A 20,574-nucleotide genomic window follows, 5' to 3' on the forward strand; every position below is an offset into this window, starting at 1 on the left:
CCTTAGTGCACAGAAACCTCTAATGATCTGCCATGGTAGGTCATTGCTTTATTACCAGTACTGAAAATAAGTCATGAACATAAAAGCAGCAAGAGAAAAAGTCAGACTGGCTGCAATTATTTCCCTCCCAGTCTTTCCTTCTCCCTCCATGTTCTCCATGGATACAGAGACCAAAGTGTGTATATGCCATGTGAGAGTGTAAATCACATCATACATTTGAAATTAATTTTAATTTATGTACAGCAGTCACCATTCATGGATGTACACAGTCCCTGCAGTTAGATTCTTTATAAGGTTAAATCTTCACTGTTCTCTACTGGATCTTCTGATGGAGAAACAGAAAGGAAGTGGAATCAAGCAGTAAGGAATGATCACAGTCATTAAAAATTTGGGGACTTTGAGCAGTGAATCTCAGAGAATCTTCTATGAGGTTCCAGAAATAAATGGTGGCAACGTGTATATATTGCAATTTTATTTCATTCGCTCAAACAAAACGTTAGCATGTAAGAAATTTAAAATGACACAATATGATAAAAATAGCAGAGAATGAACTGAGAAACTAAAAAGAAGGTAAACCTAAATGCATGAAAAGTCAACATTCATTAGTGAACAGCTTCAGTCTTTGATTGACACTTGGTAACTTTAAAACAAGGAACTGGAAATCATTGTGACTGTCTGAAGAGATTTCAGCACCAGCACTAAGGGTTTTACATTCAGTTGGTTTGCGGTTGACTCGGGAGCCACTCGTCTCTAGTGCAGGTTTATCACAGGTCAGATCACAGTGTTGAGGAAAGCAACGCCCTCCTGGCATTAGGAAGGATCCCTTAAACTGCCCTCAGCTTAAGACATCCATGTACAAAAGCACAGAACCACCACAATATGGTTTTTAAAGGACTTAAGTCACCGGTAAGCAAAGCAATCGCAGCTTCTGCAGTTCATTTTCAATACTGAAATCTCTGGAAACGGTGCAACTGTCAGTAGGTCAGGAAATGTCTACAGTCATCTTTAATTCAATCCAATTTCCTGGAAAGAACCAGTTCTGCAGGTTGGGATTACAGAAAGTATGGATGTAGAAGCAGCACAAAAAGACAACATCTGTTCCTTTTTTCTTTTAAACAGAAATCATGTTAATTGTAGACCAAGGCACAAAACGTTTAGTGCATAAGCCAGTTCCTTGCACAATCTAGAAGTTCAGCCTTTAATTTTGGACCACTTATAGCCATCCATGCTATTCCACTGTGTAACTCCTGAACCCTCCTAGAAACGAATCAAACGTGATTTCTGACAAGGGTAAACATCCTCACTGCTCAAAAAGTCTGTGTAAAACAAAAAGCTACATCAACAAAGATGAAAATGCCTCCTCTTGTTTTGAGAAAAACAGTACTTGACAAGCTTACTATAGATTTTTTCTTTTTAATGCCTTCAATAAATGCATGCAGAAAAGTGATGTTGTTTCTCCTCTTTATTAAAAAAAATAAAAAATTAATAAATGGAGTTAGGCAATATTTCCACTGTCATCTTCCCTTAGAATCTGAACCTGAAGGATCAGGCAATGTTTGAATGGGAAAAAGATTTCCTAGTGAAGCCTTTCTGAAGCTGTTGAGTGCTGTTTTGCTTTGGTGTTCAGCACTCTAGACACTCTGTTATTGAAAGAATCTGTGCCACGAACGGAGCTGCCTGTACTTGTAAGCAAATCTCTCCACAAGTTGTAAGTAAACTTTTCTTCTGGATCAGCACAGATTCCAAAGCAAACAGGGCTTGGAAAAATGGACAGTGCAAGGAAAAGGGAAGATTTTGATCCATATTTTTTTTGTTCAAAGCACTACAAAGCCAATTTGCAGAATGTCTATTCCACTGAACTTTACCACATTAAAAAACAAAATAAAAAAAAATAAAATTTACACTCATAAGACTGAAAACCCTGGGGAAAGAGAGAGGTATCACCTCACCTCCCCTAAAAATGACTCTCAAATTGTTGAGCAAAACCAATAGCATTTCATTGCTATTTTTCAGGGTTTGTCTCGTGTGGAGCTGTGCGGGTTTTTTGTCGGCTTTGAGTTTTTTTGGAAAGGAGGGTGGCAGATAAATTAGGAGGAGAAGGGGCCATTTACTGTGACCTGATGGTTCTCAGGTAACTCCTGCTGTTCTGTTTCATTAAACAACCAAACAAAAAGGAGTCTCAGAAAAGAGTGAAGCAGAGGGTCATGGTGAAAAGGTGAAGGACAATGCACTTACACAGGGGCATCCTCAGCAAGTCAGATGCCTACAACGTTTTTTCTCTCACCGAGAAATGAGTTTGGTTCACCTGGGAGTTTCAGAACCATTACTGGAAGTTATTACTGAATTTCAAATAGAAAACTGAAAAAAGATACAAAAGGATCAAGTACCTGGTTCCATTAACATGGTTACTGATAAAAGTCATGTTTTCCTCATTATTACACATGCATGTAAGATGAAGAAAAAGTGTAGAAAGTAATAAAAATGTGTCACCTTCCCCCTCCCTCTTCCCACATCTTCCTGGGCATAAATTAAGCCTTATAAATGAAAAGGCTACTCTGTGACATGCAATTTTTCTTTTAATTAAAAAGCTGGCTGTGTTGTGTTACATTACAAAATGTCCACATGCATAAATCTAAAAAAAGCCCCAAAATCTACTGTAAATCTACAACATACTAATGATTTACATTTGACTGCTGATTCGCTTTATGTCGAAGTCTTAGATTTGGTAAAGCATCGTAACAATGTAGGAAGGCATCTACATCTTTAAACTCTGGACTGTATTTGCTTTTTTTCTTTTTTTTTTTTAATTTTCCTAGAAAATTGCATGAAGGCTAACTAGAGAGGCTTCCTATCATAAAATTCCAAAATCTTGACATGCCATCACCGTCTAGGTCACCCTCACTTACAAATATTGCCCTTTCAAAGCACGTGTCTCCAATTGCTCCTCGTCTCGTGAACCGAACTTCTACACATCTGATCTCTTAAATTACTCATGGAAACATCAGATATGATAGGAAGACAAACCTGAGATACATTTGAAGTACAACAGTATAACTTGCTAACTCCTTCATTAATAAAGAAAACCTCTCTGAAAAGCCTTCCCAAGCTTTTCTCTGTTGTTGTTTTGTTTTTTTTTTTGTCTCAACAACAAATTCTGAAACGTGTGCAATTTTATCTTGACATGAGTAGACTTCAAAGCACTGTGATCTTGTCTGATAGATGTAGGAATTTCTGCATAATCATTACAGTAACTTTAAGAGTCTTTTCCACCCTGCTGTAAAGGTCAGAAAAAAGCTGCAAACTAGGAGGGGAAGAGCATTATCACCAGAGTGATGTGTCTGAAGCTTTTCAGAATAGGTTGTTTCTCCCTCCTTCCAAGTGTCTGTCTGTCTCCGTTTTCTTCTAACAGCTCACAAAACGTAGTCAGTTTTATATCAAGTTAAAGAGTCACATCGGCTTAGTACGAGTCTTTCTACGCAGTATTGGACTTGCTGAGTTCCTGCCTGATAGCTGCAGAGAGACAGAGACAGGGTTAGCAAATCAAATAAAGAATTCTTTACTTCAGGGCAGCAAGCTGGACACACAACTGACCCCCCAAAGCAGGCTCATCCTGCTCTCACAATGTGAAGAACCAGCACCTAAGGCAGCCCCATGTGGCTTCAGACACGTGGCATTAGCAACCAGGCACTGCCTTGTTTCTTCCTGTAAAATTTATATTGAAATCCTAATTTTTAGTTCCCACCTCCAGCAAGCCTGTGGGAAACATCACCATTGGGATTTTCAAAGCGATTTTCATTTATTTTAATTTTTTTTTAATTTAAGAGCAGCCTCGGGGGCCTGTTTGTACTCTACTGGTCTGAAAGGCCGTGGTACAACACAGCACAAACAAAATATGGGGAAAAGCACTACACTTTCCTTTGTCCCAAACCAGCCAGTTCTTTCTACATATCAGTTGATGACATTCAATATTTTATCAGCAGTGGTATTAGATTAATATGACTTTTTTTCCTCCCCACTTTGTTTTGGTACATTCCACAAAGCCAAAAAGAACAAAAGGCCCAGCAAGGTAGTAAATAATATACAGAGTTTTGCTTAATTCCTGACAGGTGAACCTTTAGGATTATGTTTTCTCAATGATTTCCCTTAAGTACAGAAGACTACATAGGAAAATATCTTGTGTTAAAATAGAAATTAAAACTGTGAGACTTCTTTTCTTTGGATCATTTGTTACAGATCAAAGAGGTAACTGAAAGCTGGAAGCTTTCATTAAAATTCTTTCAAATTCTCTTCTAAATATTTCTAGTTTTGAAATACATACCTCAGCAGCTCTGGGTTATTTAGAAATAACCCACCTACCACCACATGACATTAAAGATAACTTCAAATCACTCAAATACAGCATCACTTCAACCACTCTTAAAAGACACCTTTGTATCAATATTCTACTAAAACAAAACTCCCAGGAGGGAAATCCCTGAAGCACATCAACTGGAACAGGTCTGGCACCAGTGCTTTGCCACCAGACAAAGAACAAAGCTACTTTTACCAATAAATCACTCTCAGGCTACCAATACATTGCATTTACATTTTAAAGTACCTGCAGCTACTCTAACTCTGAGCAGCAGCAGTGAACAGAGCAATACTTACCATCAATGAGTTCTTCCTTTAATTTCGTTAACTCCTTCCTCATTTCATCTAAAATATCCTAAAAATGTGTCAAGGCATAAATAACAGATTAGCAAAGAGATTAGTTTTTGCAAACTGTAAATTTCTGTGGAGAGAAATCCAGAATTATCCCACTACAATTCTTCCCATCAATCCTTAACCCTTTTGAGAAGCATAACCCACCCCTCAGCTTCCAAATTAATCCTGAAAACCTAAGGCATCCCTAGAACATTATTAGTGCAGTTACAACACAGAAAAAACAGCCCCTAGAAGTGCCACAGATTGATTCCTCTACAATTTATGAGAGGTGAAGGGTTAAGAACGAGAGAGCTTTGCTGCAGGTGAGATGTGATGTGGAATGCAAAGAAAGGAGCTCACTAAACACCACAAGCCAAGGAAGTATTCCAAGGAAAAAAAAAACCCAGGTAACCAAGGTATCAGGGTCCCAGTCCCAGTGGAATGTGATGGAATGAAGAGAACAGAGTGAAGTGCTGTCCCTGCTTGCTGTTTTTTCCATCCTTTCCTCCAAGCTCCTCCAGAACCACCCCCCAGGCCAGAAGCCACTCTAAAACTGCTGAACCAGGACCCAATCCAGAACCAACCAAAACTGATCCATAAACCAACCTAAAGCCAAGCACTATGTGGGGACATGGTCTAGAAGCAACTGAAAGTTGCTACCAAAGTAGCAGTGGCTCTAGAATTACCCACTGAGCTGCAGCCTGCACCAGAATTTCTCTCCCCACTTGGGGATGATTGATCCAAACACCACCTGGAGATCCTTCACCTCCAACTCCACAACTCCCACAGGATTCCTCTGCTCTTGAACTGGGAAGCTGCACAAATTGTAGTATCCCTGGGTACTCTTCTACCCCAAAACTTGTGACCACAGGTGCTCACAGCTGATATTAAATCATGGTGGTACTGCTAGAGCTGCCCCAAGGGCTTGGTGTTTGTTTGAATACAGAGAAGGAAAGATTTTCCAGGCAAACTGATTTCCCAGTTCCATTTATAATGTCAACACCATCCTGTGAGTGCTCCTAATGCAAAAGCAGGAACTTTGTGAGACACAAACAGGGCTGTCTAAGCCTCCATCCTACAGCTCCTAAGAACACTGACACATGCCTGGGCAAAAATAAAGCCTAGTAATTACTAAATCATTAAAGCTTTGCAACTAACAAAACAGCTAAAAGTTGGTATCAGGCAGCTGCATGTTCTTATATCCAACTTCCACAGCAACATTTTTTAAAGCATTATCCACATACCTGCTTCAATCTGTCATAATCTAGACCTTCTGACTGTACTCCGTTGGCACTGGGCTGTCCCGTTGGTGTAGATTTTGGTCTGCAGCACAAAAACACATCCAGGAGTTACTGGCTGCTCATTATTACAGGATACATAAGAGATTCCCCCATCAAAATTGCTGATATTTGTATAACAAAAATATAGTAAAAAATCAGAATGGAAAAAAAAAAAAATTGGGAGTGGGAGGATGGGAAAAAATCAAGCAGACCCAAAATACCACACAGAATAGAAAGCAACACCCAAGAACGTTTTCCACACACTGGAAATAATAATTACCATAAGAGTTATTAGTTCAAACCAAGAACTTTCAAAGCAGCAGACAGATTTCACTGTCAGTGGTTTCTGATTTCTTCATAATGGGCATGAAAAGCTGAATGCCTTCAAATGTCAAGCACTTTCCTTTTGTAACTGAGGCTCATTCAAAAGAGGCTCTGTCTCCCAAGGAAGCACTCCCACCAACTAATGACTGCATGCTGATGCTGACTGTATGGATGCTGAGCAATCACCCTGGGGCATTTTCAACACTTGACAGACCCAAGCAATGCTATCCAACTCCTCTGCAACCTCAATTATTCCATCAGTTGCTTTCTAAAGCTACTGAAAGCAAATACTGTAACAGCACAAAGATTTATCTTTATTTATGATAACTGAGAGCAAGTTCTAATGTTTTGGACTATGTCATATTTCATGTTTGCTTATGAAATACTCTCTTTTAGACATCAAAAACTTGCTTCCACAGATCACCTTGCATTTTTAACACAGATTCCAAGAGAAGGGGGTTTTCCTGCCTTTCCACTTCTCTTTCCTGATCCCCTCTTTCATTCAAGGGGTAATTCAGACTCAGGGACTTACAGAGCTGTGAGCAGAGACAGAGCCTGGATGTTCACAGCAGGAATACCAAGAGAGTTCTCCCAAGAGGGAGGAATGTTCTGCTGTTCTTAAATACTTTTTACACCTTTGCTAACATTCTCCCTCCCTTACCAAGCCAACTTCAAGCCAAAAAGAAGCTGTGGATAAAATTCTTGACAATTCATCTCAAGGGGTTTAGAATTATCACAGTATGCTAATTTTAAGGAAGGGCAGAGTATAAAGTAGACTAAGCTGGGTCCTATTTCATTGCCCTTGTATGTGGCATCTCTGGCCTACACTCAGTGTGTCCCTTCAAAATTCCTACATAGGAGAAATTCATTCAGCACTGCATTTTTCTGCATTTGGTACATGAGGGTGCAGACAGATTTACTGCCACAAAGGTCGATAAGAATGAAAAAAAGACTTTATTTCTTTGTTTGTTTTACAAAATAACTACCTTGAGCTTTCATGCATCTTCCCTTACAAGACAGTTTATCCATAAGGAAATTATCCTATTCTACCGGTTTTGTTCAGTAAGAGCTGAATGAACCTCACACTGGGTTGTCTTGTTGGCTTTTACAACCTGACAGGACTTTGTTCTGACTTGCTAACTGAAGAAGAACACTCAAAAATGTGATTCCCACAGAAAAGGGTGTACACATCAAAATGTCGGTTTGATACTTGTTCTTCCCTGGGGATCACAGAGCTCAACCGTCACAGCTGTAAAGACTTTAGTCCACACAGTTTAAATATAAGTTCTCAGAGAGAAATTGCTAATTACTATTCTTGAAACACACCAAAATGAAACACACAATCCGCTGAGTAAGACAGAAGATTAAATATTGAGTAACTTGATAGTGAAAGCAGCTGGAAAATAGAATTCACCTTGCAACCACCAGAGAAACTACAGTGTGCACTAATGCTATGAAGGCAAACCACAGTTTAGGATCTTTTACATAACTGTTTACATGTTACAGTGCTTAGGTCAGTATGGAAGAATTCCTTGCTCAAAAACATTTATCAGCTGAGATCTTTGGCCATTGCTGTTTCATCAGGTACCTGGTATTTAAAGAGTTACTTGCAGTTTACACCTGAAATTGTGAGCCCTGACCTACTCCAGGCAGAACACTGATTTTTTCAGATAGCTCATAGATAGTTTCTGATCATTGCCATTGACTGTAGTTCTGTTCCCATACACTGTGGCATGACAGCATTTATCCAACATGACTGAAAAAATCCTCTTAAATGCAGCTCCTGGCAATTGGTAACAGTCATGAGTCAGTTTTACCCACCACAACTATCTACTGCTTCTATCTGTTAAAAATCTCCTCAGGAAAGCTTCTTTATGAACACTGCCCCTCAGTCTTGACAATGTGCTCACTTTTTGCTTTCCAAAATGCAAAACATTCTTAATTCAAACACTGAAATACCATAATTAGCAAAATAAATAATTTCTAACATCAGGAAAATCTAGCTGTGTTCCTCCCCAAATTATGCTAATTTTTCCCCCCCCTTTTTCAGCCTGAATGCAGCTGTCATTTAGGCAAACACGAGCTATTGAAATTGAGTGAATACAAACATCCCAACGTGGCTAAAGAGCTCTCCCGTGTGGTTTTCCATAGCATTGCCTGACAGTCCCTAACACACCTTCAACCAAGCATGCAAAGGAAAGTTCTTATCCATGCCAACATGCAGAACACACCACCCAAGATAAGTAGCTAAAAGGGGAACTTTTCATACAAAAAGATTAAGTAATCACCACAAGGAGTGCCTTCATGAGAAACAAAGCTGGAATTTGACTCAGTAATTCTGAGAGGCTCTGGAACAACATTTACCTCTGGAAAGCTCTCAAAGCCTGAAGGGTTTCAATGTCAGCACTTTATGACCACTAGAGAGTGAAATTTAAGATCTCCAGCAAAAAATACACATGATGTTAACCAACTTGTGAATATGTTCCAAGTAGAAAGTTTAAATTTACGTTTTAAAAGTCTTCAATCAAAAAGCAGATGTAAAAACACACCTAGAAAATTAATTCCTGTTCCTCTGTATCTAAACTAACAGTTTGAAAACCTGCTTCTTAAAACACTGCAAATGGTCCACTAAATCCTGGCATATTCAACAGGAATTTGTACCTTTGCAGGTGGAGACTGCCAGAAAAGCAGGATTTTATATGAATTCCTACCTGGTTCTTTAGCCATCTCAATTTGCCTTTTAACCAGTCCAAAAATGGGCTCAACTGGGCAAACAAAATGTGGGGGAGGAACCTGGTGGTGCATGTGGTGATTACCAACCCATGTAGAAAAAGTCCAACCCTGAACTGGTCAAAGGAGGTGTTAGGAAGTCTCAAATCCCAACAGGATGATACCTGTTTAATGAATCATAGAACCTGTTTTCAGAAGCAAGCAGATTTTTCCATGGAGATTCCCGTCTATTAGGGGGAGAAACACTACCTTTAAAAGCTATTACAGCTCTTCATTTTGTACACTTTTAGCACCTTCAACACCATGGGGTTTCAGTAGATTCAAGAGTTCTACTTGCATGTTTCAGGAAATATTAAAAACCCACAGCTTAAGTCTTTTCTGTTTGCTCCAAAAAGCAAAGGCCTCATTTTAGACAGGACACTAATTTGTTTTAAAATACTTCTAGCATTCTCTCTGGATAACAACAACTTCATCCTCTACCTCTGGGGAAGCTCTGAAGAGAAAATTTTGCCGACTTGCCAGTTTCTTAAGTGTGCTTTGCTTAATCCCTGTGTGTGACTCACATCCTCCCTGCAGAGGTCAGGTGAAAGAAATCCTCACATCCTAAAGGGTGAAAGAAATCCCCTCCTGGCAAACACAGTGTTAGTGGTTCAAACTGCAGCTCCCCTTGACTAAACAAAGCTAATTTAACAAGCTGCTTGCTGAGAGAGACTTGGCAAATGTAGGAAGTTAAGAGAAATACAAGGATATTCAAGAGAGACTTCTTCTAACAGCTTCTCCTTGTATGAAACTTTCCTCATCCTGGCAGAGCATGCTGTCAACACTGACTAAAAAATGGTATCAGCAGGCCTGAAGTATGTGTTATGGCACCTTCCAGCAGGTTATGACAGCACTGAGAAAGAAAACTGACATTAAATAAACACAGATTTCTTATTTTGGATTAGAGTATACACCCAGGGAAGTTCACATCAAGTTAAATTCTATTTGCATTTTCCACTGGATGAATGAAGACAAAAGTCTGATGGAGAAAGTGCCCCAATAAATCTAAGAGATATATTAAAAATCCTCTGTACTCCTCTAGGTCAGAAAACATTTTTAAATAGACCTCAGCAACCTCTGAATTTCACTAGCTGGAAAAAGATCAGAAAAACTGGAAGCATGAAACAGTTTACAAAAACCTATTGTAGAATCAAGACTTCAGAACATCCCAGACTCCCCAAAAGAGTCAGACATTGAGAGTTGCCCTACTTATTAATCCCTTTACCCTATGGATAAGCAATTTGAGCCAAGTACCTACAGCCAAAGGGCCAGGTCAGCACCTGTCTCACACAACGTGAACTCTAAAATGCTCTTTAGGACTCCTTACACCAATTATTTCTGTGACAGGCTCCCCTGGAATGCCACCTTTTGAAGCAGATCAAAATCTCAGCACAAGGGACCTTGGTCAAAGCAGGTCAGAGCTACTGGGGAGGAGGGGGAGAGGGCAGGGAAAACCAAGGGCAAAGGTGATGCAGGATTTTGTTACACTGACAGGGTGGCAGAGGGAACATCACCACCAATGGCATCTGCTTATGGACAAAAAACACAGCAAGCAACCAGAACCAAGGCTGCAGACACCTCTCACCAGAGTTCCAGCTGACAAGTTATCAAAGATTAGTTGATGCACTGAAGGATGTAAAACATTTCTATACTCCTTTAGGATGGACTTTCTTAGATTGGTATGAGAGCTACTGAAAATTGCCACAGAATCAAATCTTACCAAGATAACTGAAATATCCACAAAGGCACTCTGTGAGTGGCAGAGAAATTGAAAGAACACCTATTCTCTAGATTTACTACTGAACATGTGAACTGCAGAACATTTGGTTTCACCTTGCTGGAAATTTCAGACTTCAAATAAAAAATTCAACATTGCTGTAGGCAAATATAGACCTTATTAATTCAGGTTATATACCAAAAATTGTTAAACTTTTTGGGGTAAAACTTTTGATTTTAGTGTCAAAAATTTCTCTTATTAGCATTCTCCAAAAGTAACTCTTCATTCCTACTTAAAACTGCTTAAAGCAGGTTCATAGCAGCAATTTTAAACCCATAAAGATGATCTTCACTATTCTAGTTCAGTATCTTTAGCAGCATGTGCAACAATAACAAATGTAAGGAAAAGCAGCTGGTACAAAAGGGGAGTACCTGGAAATAACAGGTGACTTGCTTCCATTCACTGTATTTGTCCTTTCCCAAGGCTTTCTTGTTAGTTCTGAAAAACAGAGTGGGGAGATGAAAAACTGGTTTTTTCTATCCACTGGGTAATTTATGTGAGGAAACTTGAAGCATCTGGCGACTCAAGTCAGCTGCTTGGTGTTTTGCTCTTTTTATTACATTGCTTTAGCTCTTTCACATTCAGCTACCTCTTGTTGTACTCATCTGTGAATGTGACTGTGTTCACAGGGGTCTTATGCTGAAGGAAGAGATGGAGATCTGACTCCATATTTCAGCAGGTTTGGTTTATTATTTTATGATATATATTACATTAAAACTATACTAAAAGAATAGAAGAAAGGATTTCATCAGAAGGCTAGCTAAGAATAGAATAGAATAGAATATAAAGGAATGATAACAAAAGTTTGTGGCTCAGCTCTCTGTCTCAGAGCCAGCTGGACTGTGATTGGCCATTAATTAGAAACAACCACATGAGACCAATCACAGATGCACTTGTTGCATTCCACAGCAGCAGATAATCAATGTTTACATTTTGTTCCTGAGGCCTCCCAGCTTCTCAGGAAGAAAAAAATCCTAAGGAAAGGATTTTTCATAAAATGTGTCTGTGACATGTGAATGCATCAAGTGAGAGCATCTTGAAGTGTCACTGGTCTCCCAGACACTGTAAATGCCATTTGATTCTTAATCCAGCTGGGAGAAGGTCAGCCTATATTTTATAGGCATTGGATTTATTTACAGGTATTTATAGGTACTGGATGGCTTCAGCTGTGAACCATGGAATTCTGTAACCAGTCAGCTGCAGACACTTGAGGTATAGGTTTCTAAGCTAAAGGAGTTTTCTTAAACTCTTAATCACAGAAAATTAATTCAGTGCCAGTTTCAGTGAAGTGCCAGCAGGTACAACCTGACAACCAGAGTATCTTTCAGCACCAAGAAAGAAGGAGGTTCACTCCTTACAACCTGCACAAGTTAAAACAGCCTTTCTGTAGTGTGGATTGTTATTAATTGCTATCATTACTTACTCAGGACTTCAGTGCGCCAGTGATCTTATCAGTCTTCACTTCAGATTTGGAGTTTGTTTGGTGTGCTCACTTTCTTTCATATTGCTTAGTTAGCTCTGCTAAGCTGGGCAAGCAGAGAGGCAGAAAGGCCCTTTCAGAGTTTCTTATTGACCAGAAAATTCCCTGGGATGCAGCTGGATACTGAGAACATCTAAAGTGCACAAGTCTGCCAGCACAGTCTGTAACCCAGCCAAGTGCAGGCTCCTTATGCTAGTAATAAGCCTTAAACTTAATTTTATACATCAGTTTTCAGAACTTGTTCTGCCATAGGAGTTATTTTAGAAGGATTTTAGCTATATCTGCAAAACTGGGAAACTTCTGCTATGGCTGCAGTTTGCTCAAGGATGCCAAATATTCCTCTTAAAACACTTTAAAGACCTGCTCCAGTGATGAGGCTCAGCACTACCAGAGCATCCTACAGCAAGAAACAAAGAAAACTTCCTCAACTGGAAGGGAATGGTCAAATTCTGAACGCATTTGACATTTTTAACAGGTCTGGTGAGGCTTCTTATCATCACCAATTAAAGAAACCAATTCCAGAGGTTTTAATTTCTCTCTTTTTGGGCCTATATTATTAGAAGTGTTCCAAAAGCAGTCATTTTCTCAAGGCTAATGTCCTTTCTGTTTAACAGAATGTGTTGAACAAAATGAAGCAGACTCTTGTAAAAGAAGAGGAAAAAAAAAGGTGTGCATGTGTGAAAACCTTGATTTGTGTGATGTCATTTATTTCCTTGCAGTCTGACTTCTCTAGATGAGTGCCTGTATCTCAGTACTAACTTTGCCAGTTATTTCCATCTGGACACACAACCCCTGGCACTCCTTTTTATTCCCCAGCCAGGTTTTGTTCACACTACAGCAGTGGTTTTCAGTATTAAGGCCTGCACATCATCAAGTGGTTGAATCATCTGGAAGAGAAGTGCACACATGGGCAAGCAATCAGCAGAGGAAGCTGGAACATACTGGCAGTTGGTGTCTTCATTATCCAGTTATTTCCTTTCTGCTTCCAGTGCCTTTTGGGGTGACAGACTGCAGGGTTAAATGGCACAGCCCCCTCCTTTTGCAGGTATGTACTGAGAGGTGCCCAGGGAAACTGAGGGTACAACAAGGGACTACTAAGGGACAGGAAAATAAAGTTTTGAGTGTCTCTTGAGAGACAATAATTTACATATTTTACATCTGCATGCCACCTGCAGAATGTGTAAGTTTTCCTCACTGACTGTGTTGGCTACAGAGCTCCAAGCACTGCCCCTTCAGCAGAGGGGTCATGGGCAAAGAATTTCAGCACTCTGCATTTATATTCTTTATTCACTTATGGTCTTTTTATCCATCATCTTCTGAACCAGGACCCATTCTACAGCAAAATCCCAGGCTGTAATCATGGGAGAAGAGGGAGGCTCCAAAATTCAGCAGAGCTGACCAAGATTTGTCACTAGATTTTAGCATTACAGAGTCCCAGAGTTCACAAACCTGAGCTACTCACCAGGTGTGCTTGTTGAAGAAACCTTAGAAGATGAAGACTCTGATTCTTCCTGATTAAAATGGAGAAGAGAGGGAATAGGGAGAGAGGAGAGGAGAAAAATAATCTTTATAATCTGTTAGATTCACAAGAACCAATCTCAACTGTTTAAATATTTCAGTTTTTATATATATATATTTAAAATGGCTCTGCAGAACTGTATATAGAAAATGAGCAAGCACTTCACAGAGGAGTGGTTATATGTATATTTTATACAGTAAAGTATAAGTAATCCCTTGTACACCACTGGAATCTCTCTGCTAATCCTTGTACTAGCAATGTGAATCAGATAAAATTTCTCAACTCACAGCTTTATCTTCTTTCTGCTCTGGTTCTGTTGATCCCTTCTCAGCAATTCTTCTCCTGTAAGCAGAGACAAATGTTACCAAGCTCATAATGGCTTTAAGATGGAAGAATGTTGTTTACTGCAATTAAAGACTTATACAGCCTCATGAAAATTAGTGTTTTAAGAAGTACTTTCAAAGCACCTTCAAAGGCAAAGCCTTCCTGCCAAAGCAACTGTGCAATTTAAAGTCTGCATGCCCTCCCTTGCTGCTGCACAAAGGCTTACACAGAAGTACTGGATTACACTCACATAAAAATGGCTATTCATGAAACATGATCAGCTTCCCAAAGCAACCCTGAGCTGCTCTCCATCTGATCCCCAGCCAGCTGCAAGCCCAAATCCCACCTGTGTGATGATGACTAAGCAGCTGGAGCAGAGCAGGAACAGCTCCTCACCTCCTGGCCAGCAGGGCACTCATTTCTTCCATCAACCCACTGCCTCCCAAGGGAAGGGGTCCATTTCCACGGCCACCATCTGTTTTGGATGAAGCAGAGCCTCCTCCTCCTCCTCCACTCGAACTGGAGGAGTCTTCACCCTTCAGAGCACACAAAAAGACAGCAGATGTGCCAACAGAATGAGAGCTGACTTCATGGAACCAGCAAAGTTCACGTGCAAGAAAGGCACATATTGTATTTGCTGGGAATGTCCTGACAAAGGCAGGAATGATGAATCTGACTCCATATTCTCAGAAGGCTAATTTATTACTTTATAATATTGTATTATATTAAACAATACTATACTATACTAAGAATACAGAAAGGATACTTACTCAATGCTATAAGATAATAATGAAAACTCATGACTCTTTCTAGAGTCCTGACAGAGCTTGGCCCCAATTAGCCAAAGAGTCAAAACAACTCACAGCAGAATCCAATGACTCCAAACACATTGCAAATGTGAGCACAACATAGGAGAAGCAAATGAGATAAGAACTGTTTTCCTTTTCTCTAAGGCTCCTCAGCTTCCCAGGAGAAAAATCCTGGGCGAAGGGATTTTTTCAGAGAATGTGAATGAAACAAAGCTCTGACTTCCACTGGAACGGTGGCTCTTTGCTCAGTGTACTAGACATTAAACTGGTAAGATATTGGGCAAGAAAACACTGAATTTCAGCAGGAGAGAAGCACTTTTATCCATTCTTATCTTTTTCTCTGAGGCTTCTCAGCTTCCCAGGAGAGAAATCCTGGGTGAAGGGATTTTTTCAGAGAATGTGAATGCCACAGGCACAAGTGAAGAATGGCATGGGCTGGCAGCACATCCTGTACTGCTTTTTCCTTCATGAACTAAGCCTACCCCAAATACCTTGATACTGCTGTTGACCTTGACCAAAGCTTAGAAGCAGGGGAGGGGACACAGGAAGGTGAAAAAGAAACCAGAGCTCTATTTACCCGTGAGACTTTCCTAAGCTTGGCTCCAGCGAGTGCAGCTGCTAGTCCAGTTAGAGGGCGATTATCCTCGGCCACGAACCCCGCCGAAAAGCCCGAGGCCGGCAGGGGGGGAGCCGGAGGGGGCAGGGGAACGGGAGGGGCTTGGCTGGGCAGCGGAGGAGGCGGCGGCGGCGGCGGGGGCGGCCCCGAGGGCGGCAGGGGAGGAGGTGGCGGAGGGCCAGGAGGAGCCGGGGCTGCTATTGAAGACTGAGCTGGGCCAGGGGGCAGGGGAGGTGGAGGAGGAGGTGCAGGCGGTCCTTGGACAGCACCTAGTGTCAGAGAGAAAACAAACAGAAGACATTAGGGATTTGGAAAACAAAAGGTCTTGCTTCCATTGAAATGGGTGGTTCTTTTGCTCAGTGTACGAGACATTAGAACTGGTAAGATACGGGGTAAGGAAACACTGAACTTCAGCAGGAGAGAAGCATTCTTAAATAATGTACTAAAAAAATTACACAGTATCCTGTGAGAGATCAGACAGTTCCAGAGACATTTACATGAAACCCCACCAGTCAGGGTCTGTGCTGCAACCAAGAACAGCTTTACACCAGGAAACAGGCAGAGAGTAAAGTCAGGCATGAGCATCGTAGCAGGAGAACCACAGGGTGTGCTCACATGGTGCTGAACAGTACCTTACTGCATTAACAAACCCTAACACACCCCCCAAACATCTGAACCCCTGAACTGTTCCAGTGCCAATGCTAACTTCTAAGCTGTATGTAAATCTTTCCTTTAAAATAATTCCAGCAATCAACTTTTACAATTCAATACAAACAGTAATTAGTGAGTTAGAAGACTGACATATTTCAAGCTAATGGGAAGAAGCCCTTCTATTTTTTATCTATCATTCTTCTACTTATTTAAATTCACATTGTTATCCAAATACAAAGTGTACTTTGGAAAAAGAATATTCTGATGATCACTGTACTATTATTATTATTGGAAGAGTTTAAGAAATCTTGACGTAAACAACAGCTCCACACCTCCACAGATCCTACCTCTGTCTCACCAAAACCACCAAAAGGCAGGCAAAATACTGCACAACTACCTTAATCTCTAAAGGCAGGAATTTCACATATGAGTCTTCCTGGTCTCCTACTCTGCTACCACTGCAGAAATTCTGTTAAACCCTCTTGGCATCACTCACTGTCCAAGCGCACACTTTTATTCCTACTAGAAGTGAGGCCATTTATTCTATTTCCACTCCATCCCAAAGCAGCTCAGACCTTCATTTCAGACAGGAGGATATAAACAGGGTCCATTCTGCATGGCTTGTACCAAGCTGCTTATCCCCCAGGAACCCCTCTGCCCACACCTTTGGAGCTGCTGCAGAGTTCTGTACAAAGACCTACATCTACTAAATCCACCTAAATCTGTTAAATCAGTATAAAAGCAGGTTAACAAAGACATGTATTACCATGTAAAATGCATTTCTATCATATTGGTGGAGTGTTCATTAAGGTTGTCACCTGCTTAAATCAAACTTATTGTCCAAAGTCTTCTTAGCTACACTGGTAAAATACTGCAGAAGGACCTCTCTCTGCAGAAGGACCATCTCTCTGTATCTAAATACACATGTATATATGTATGTGCACTAGGCAATGTATCTAAATACAACCACTGCCCAGAAAGAAATGCTGTAGGTGCACACATTACTTTCTAAATTTGAAGTATTCCTTACTAAAAGTCATTTACATGTCCAAAGCCACACATGTGCTCCTCTATGTTGGCTGCCATTAGGAAATGGATGATCTATGAACTAATGAAGTGGTAACACCACTTCTCAAATAAACCATGACCTCACTGAAGGCCATTTACATGTCCAAAGCCACACATGTGCTCCTCTATGTTGGCTGCTATTAATGATCTGTGAACAATGAAGTGGTAACACCACTTCCCAAATAAAACAACAGCGCAGGGTTTACCAAGCAAGAATGTGACCAACTGTGTTCTCCAAAGGCGAGTTCTTAAGAAATGAGGATTTTACTCATGACAGGCCACAGAACATCGGCTCCTAGGCACAGAGCTCTTCCATTTCCCTTACCCCAGCAGTGTTGGGCATTAGGATCAGTGCAGCTTGGGGAGCACCGTGCTCATGCCTGGGGGCAGTCAGGGCTCTGCCCTGCCCTGCTTAGCGCATTAGTAGCAATAACAGAAAGCCTTACCCTGCTGGCTCGGAGCTTCAACCGGCTGAGAGGCTGCCTGCAAGACTGGCTCAGAAGCAGAGGAGTCTCCCAGCACAGAGTTTAGAGAGTTCTCAACAGAGGCAGGGGTAGCTGCAGAGGGAGAAGGGAGAACACTAGGCTTGGATGAGGGAGTCGAGGCATTCGGGGAGTTGGGAGAAGGAGAAGCTTGAGGCCCAGAGAGTGACAGAGGCGGAAAGGAAGGCAGCGGGGGGGGAGGAGGTGGCGGAGGCGGCGTTGAACCTGAGGTAGAAGGTGAAGGAACCGGATAAGCCAGGTTTTCGGGAAGCCCGTTGGGAGCCGTGGGAGAAGACGTGGACGCTTGGGCCGCCGCGTTGGAAGCCGCCACGGGCAGGACGGGTCTGGGCCCGGCAGCCTTGCCCGGAGGGCTGCTGATCATGACCGGAGGAGACGGGGGCAGGGGCGCGAAGCTGGGCGCGGCCCAGGCCGCGGGCCTGCTGCTGCTGCTGGGAGGCAACGTGGCCGCGGCGCCCACGGGAGAAGGGGGCCGGGAGCTTTTGTTCACGGGCCGAGGAACGGTGGCGTAATGGGGGAGAACGGGGTGGAAAGCCGAGCCTAGGGATGTAGCAAAACGCGATGCAGAGTGCCTTAGAGGCGGTGTAGGGGGAGTGGAGGTCGGTGGTGCAGAAGTCACTACAGCGTACTCCGGTGTGGCCTCGGCCATTGGCGCTGAGACTGCTTTTGCATATGATGGAGGAGGTGCTGAAGGAGGCTGGCAACTGGAGTATTCAGGAAGTGGAGTGCTATACGGGGAGTTGTCGAAAGATGGAGCTGGACAGAAGATGGAAAGCAGCAGCAAAGGCAGGATAAAAAAAGGAGAAAGAGAAAAAGGGAGCTAATGAAGCAACAAAACCAGCATTCGAACAAAATGTAAAAATGTAGACTACAGTTAGTACCAGAGGATTAGGCACAAGTGAAAATACTGTTAGGAAAGTTTTACATATTATCAACAGCTGCTCTTAAATTTTACCAACTCTTTTTGTGCCAACAATTGAATTTACAAGTACGTTCTAGAGAAAGTTTTCTCAAATCCCATCTGTGAGATGGGTTAGATATTGGATTGAGCAATCAGTCTTTTACCAGCTTTTATCTTCTTGTTTGGTTGCAAACTGCAAGCAAACGTAGTGATCTTAACATTTGTTTCAACTCTTACCATAGGCAGCAAGTGTCATCTCTCTATACCCCAGAAAAAGCTGCATAGCAAATATTGAAAGTACTGGGAATAAAGCTACCAATAAAATCCTCTGCTCTAAAATGACTTACATAGTATTCCTTGACTCTCACCATGAGCTGACTTATGTAAATTGAATTTGAGACTGAAGAACAACCAAGCACTTGACTAATGTTCCATTATATTACCAAAATGAGAAAGCTTTCAGTTATCACTGGATGCTTTTCCACAGGCAGAGCATTATCTTATCTACAAATACATACAACACATTTCACTGAAATGTTACTACAATGATAGATTAAGCAAGGCCTCAGACTGAAAAGCATTTCTCACACTATTGCTTTGCCTTATATAGCAACATACCTTCTATGTTAACACACTCAACCTGATACCTTTTAGGGGTTTTTTCCCAACTTATATAATGACAACACATTTGTTGAATAGAGCTAAAAATGATAAAGTATTTAGAAAGTTTAACTCATCACACTTCAACCAATGTTGGAGGTGCCCAAAATGATTCAAGTTCTTCCACGCAATCAGAGAGTACGGCAACGGAGTGAGCAAAGAATGCAAAAAAATTTATTTCAGAATTAATGGAAAATTATGACAGGAAAGTCAAATATCTTAGACTTCTTGCCATAAAAAAAGGGAAGGGATTCCAGCCAAATGAAGCCTGAAATACTGACTGTGGCTACACAGCTCTACACCCTTGCCATTTGTTGGTTCTCTCCCACTCCATCACCCAAACACATCAAGAGCGGTCTAGTTGTAGAACATGCTCGGATTTTGAAATTCTTACCAGCATTTGAAATTCTTCTCTCTCTTTCCCATTCCAACTGTTCCCTTTCCAACTGTTCTTGCCGCTCTCTCTCTTGCCTCTCCCGTTCGAGTCGTTCCAGTCTCTCGCGGTCCTGCCTCTCCTTCTCCTGTCTCTCCCTCTCCAGGCGCTCCTGCCGTTCCCTCTCCTGCCGTTCCCTCTCCAGCTGCTCCTGCTCCAGGCGCTCTCTTTCCAGCCTTTCCCTTTCCAGCCTCTCTCTCTCCAGCCTCTCCCGTTCCATCCGTTCGCGATCCAGCCTCTCCCGTTCCAGCTCCTTCTGCCTCTGCTGCTCTTGCAACTGTCTGCAGTGGTGAGAAAAGGAAAGAGACTCAGCTGCAAAGTGAAAACCAAACACCTCAGGCAGCTCTTCAAAGGACAAGGACATAAACCAACAATCCTGGAAGCAGCCAGAACAAAAGCACAGCATTTCTACCTACCTGGAAGTCTTAATCCTAACACGCCACTTTTCTGAGCTGGATAATAGTTTTATTATGTTTACAGTAAAAAGAATCACATATCTGATTTCCTCTTAACTAACTGAACAGTTAGTTCAGTTCTGAGAGACAAACTTCAAGAGGTAATTTACTGCTCATTTAATAACTGATACAATCTTCCCAGTTTGGGATATGGAGTTACATTTGTTCTTTGCACAGTATTTTATACTCACAGCAGTGAACAGAAGTACAGTGAAATAGCACTAACACAAATACTCATTAAAAAAAAAGAAACACCTCAAACAAATTATGGTTTTTGGATTAACCAGTCAGACAGAATTCATCCATATTTTATTTTATTCCATAT

The 20,574-nt window shown here is 41.4% G+C and overlaps 1 protein-coding gene across 7 annotated transcripts in view; it reads right to left on the reverse strand.

Moving 5' to 3' along the window:
- Positions 1 to 211: 211 nt before the first annotated feature.
- ENAH (ENAH actin regulator) overlaps positions 212 to 20,574 on the reverse strand; it is a 91,989-nt gene continuing 71,626 nt past the window's right edge. For 2 of the 7 annotated variants that reach the window (XM_063152566.1, XM_063152568.1), the window contains 11 exons: positions 19,756 to 20,075; positions 17,747 to 18,556; positions 15,543 to 15,850; positions 14,553 to 14,692; positions 14,120 to 14,174; positions 13,776 to 13,824; positions 11,205 to 11,271; positions 9,182 to 9,244; positions 5,928 to 6,006; positions 4,648 to 4,705; positions 212 to 3,510 (listed from right to left, as the gene is read on the reverse strand). In XM_063152566.1, coding sequence (XP_063008636.1) covers positions 3,473 to 3,510; positions 4,648 to 4,705; positions 5,928 to 6,006; positions 9,182 to 9,244; positions 11,205 to 11,271; positions 13,776 to 13,824; positions 14,120 to 14,174; positions 14,553 to 14,692; positions 15,543 to 15,850; positions 17,747 to 18,556; positions 19,756 to 20,075 — 1,987 coding nt within the window. In that variant the 3' untranslated portion in view covers positions 212 to 3,472. The remainder of the gene's footprint in view (positions 3,511 to 4,647; positions 4,706 to 5,927; positions 6,007 to 9,181; positions 9,245 to 11,204; positions 11,272 to 13,775; positions 13,825 to 14,119; positions 14,175 to 14,552; positions 14,693 to 15,542; positions 15,851 to 17,746; positions 18,557 to 19,755; positions 20,076 to 20,574) is intronic. The other 5 variants (XM_063152569.1, XM_063152572.1, XM_063152570.1 and 2 more) reach the window with 5 other exon arrangements.

Source organism: Melospiza melodia, chromosome 3 (genome assembly GCF_035770615.1).
Source record: "Melospiza melodia melodia isolate bMelMel2 chromosome 3, bMelMel2.pri, whole genome shotgun sequence".
Lineage (NCBI taxonomy): Eukaryota > Metazoa > Chordata > Aves > Passeriformes > Passerellidae > Melospiza > Melospiza melodia.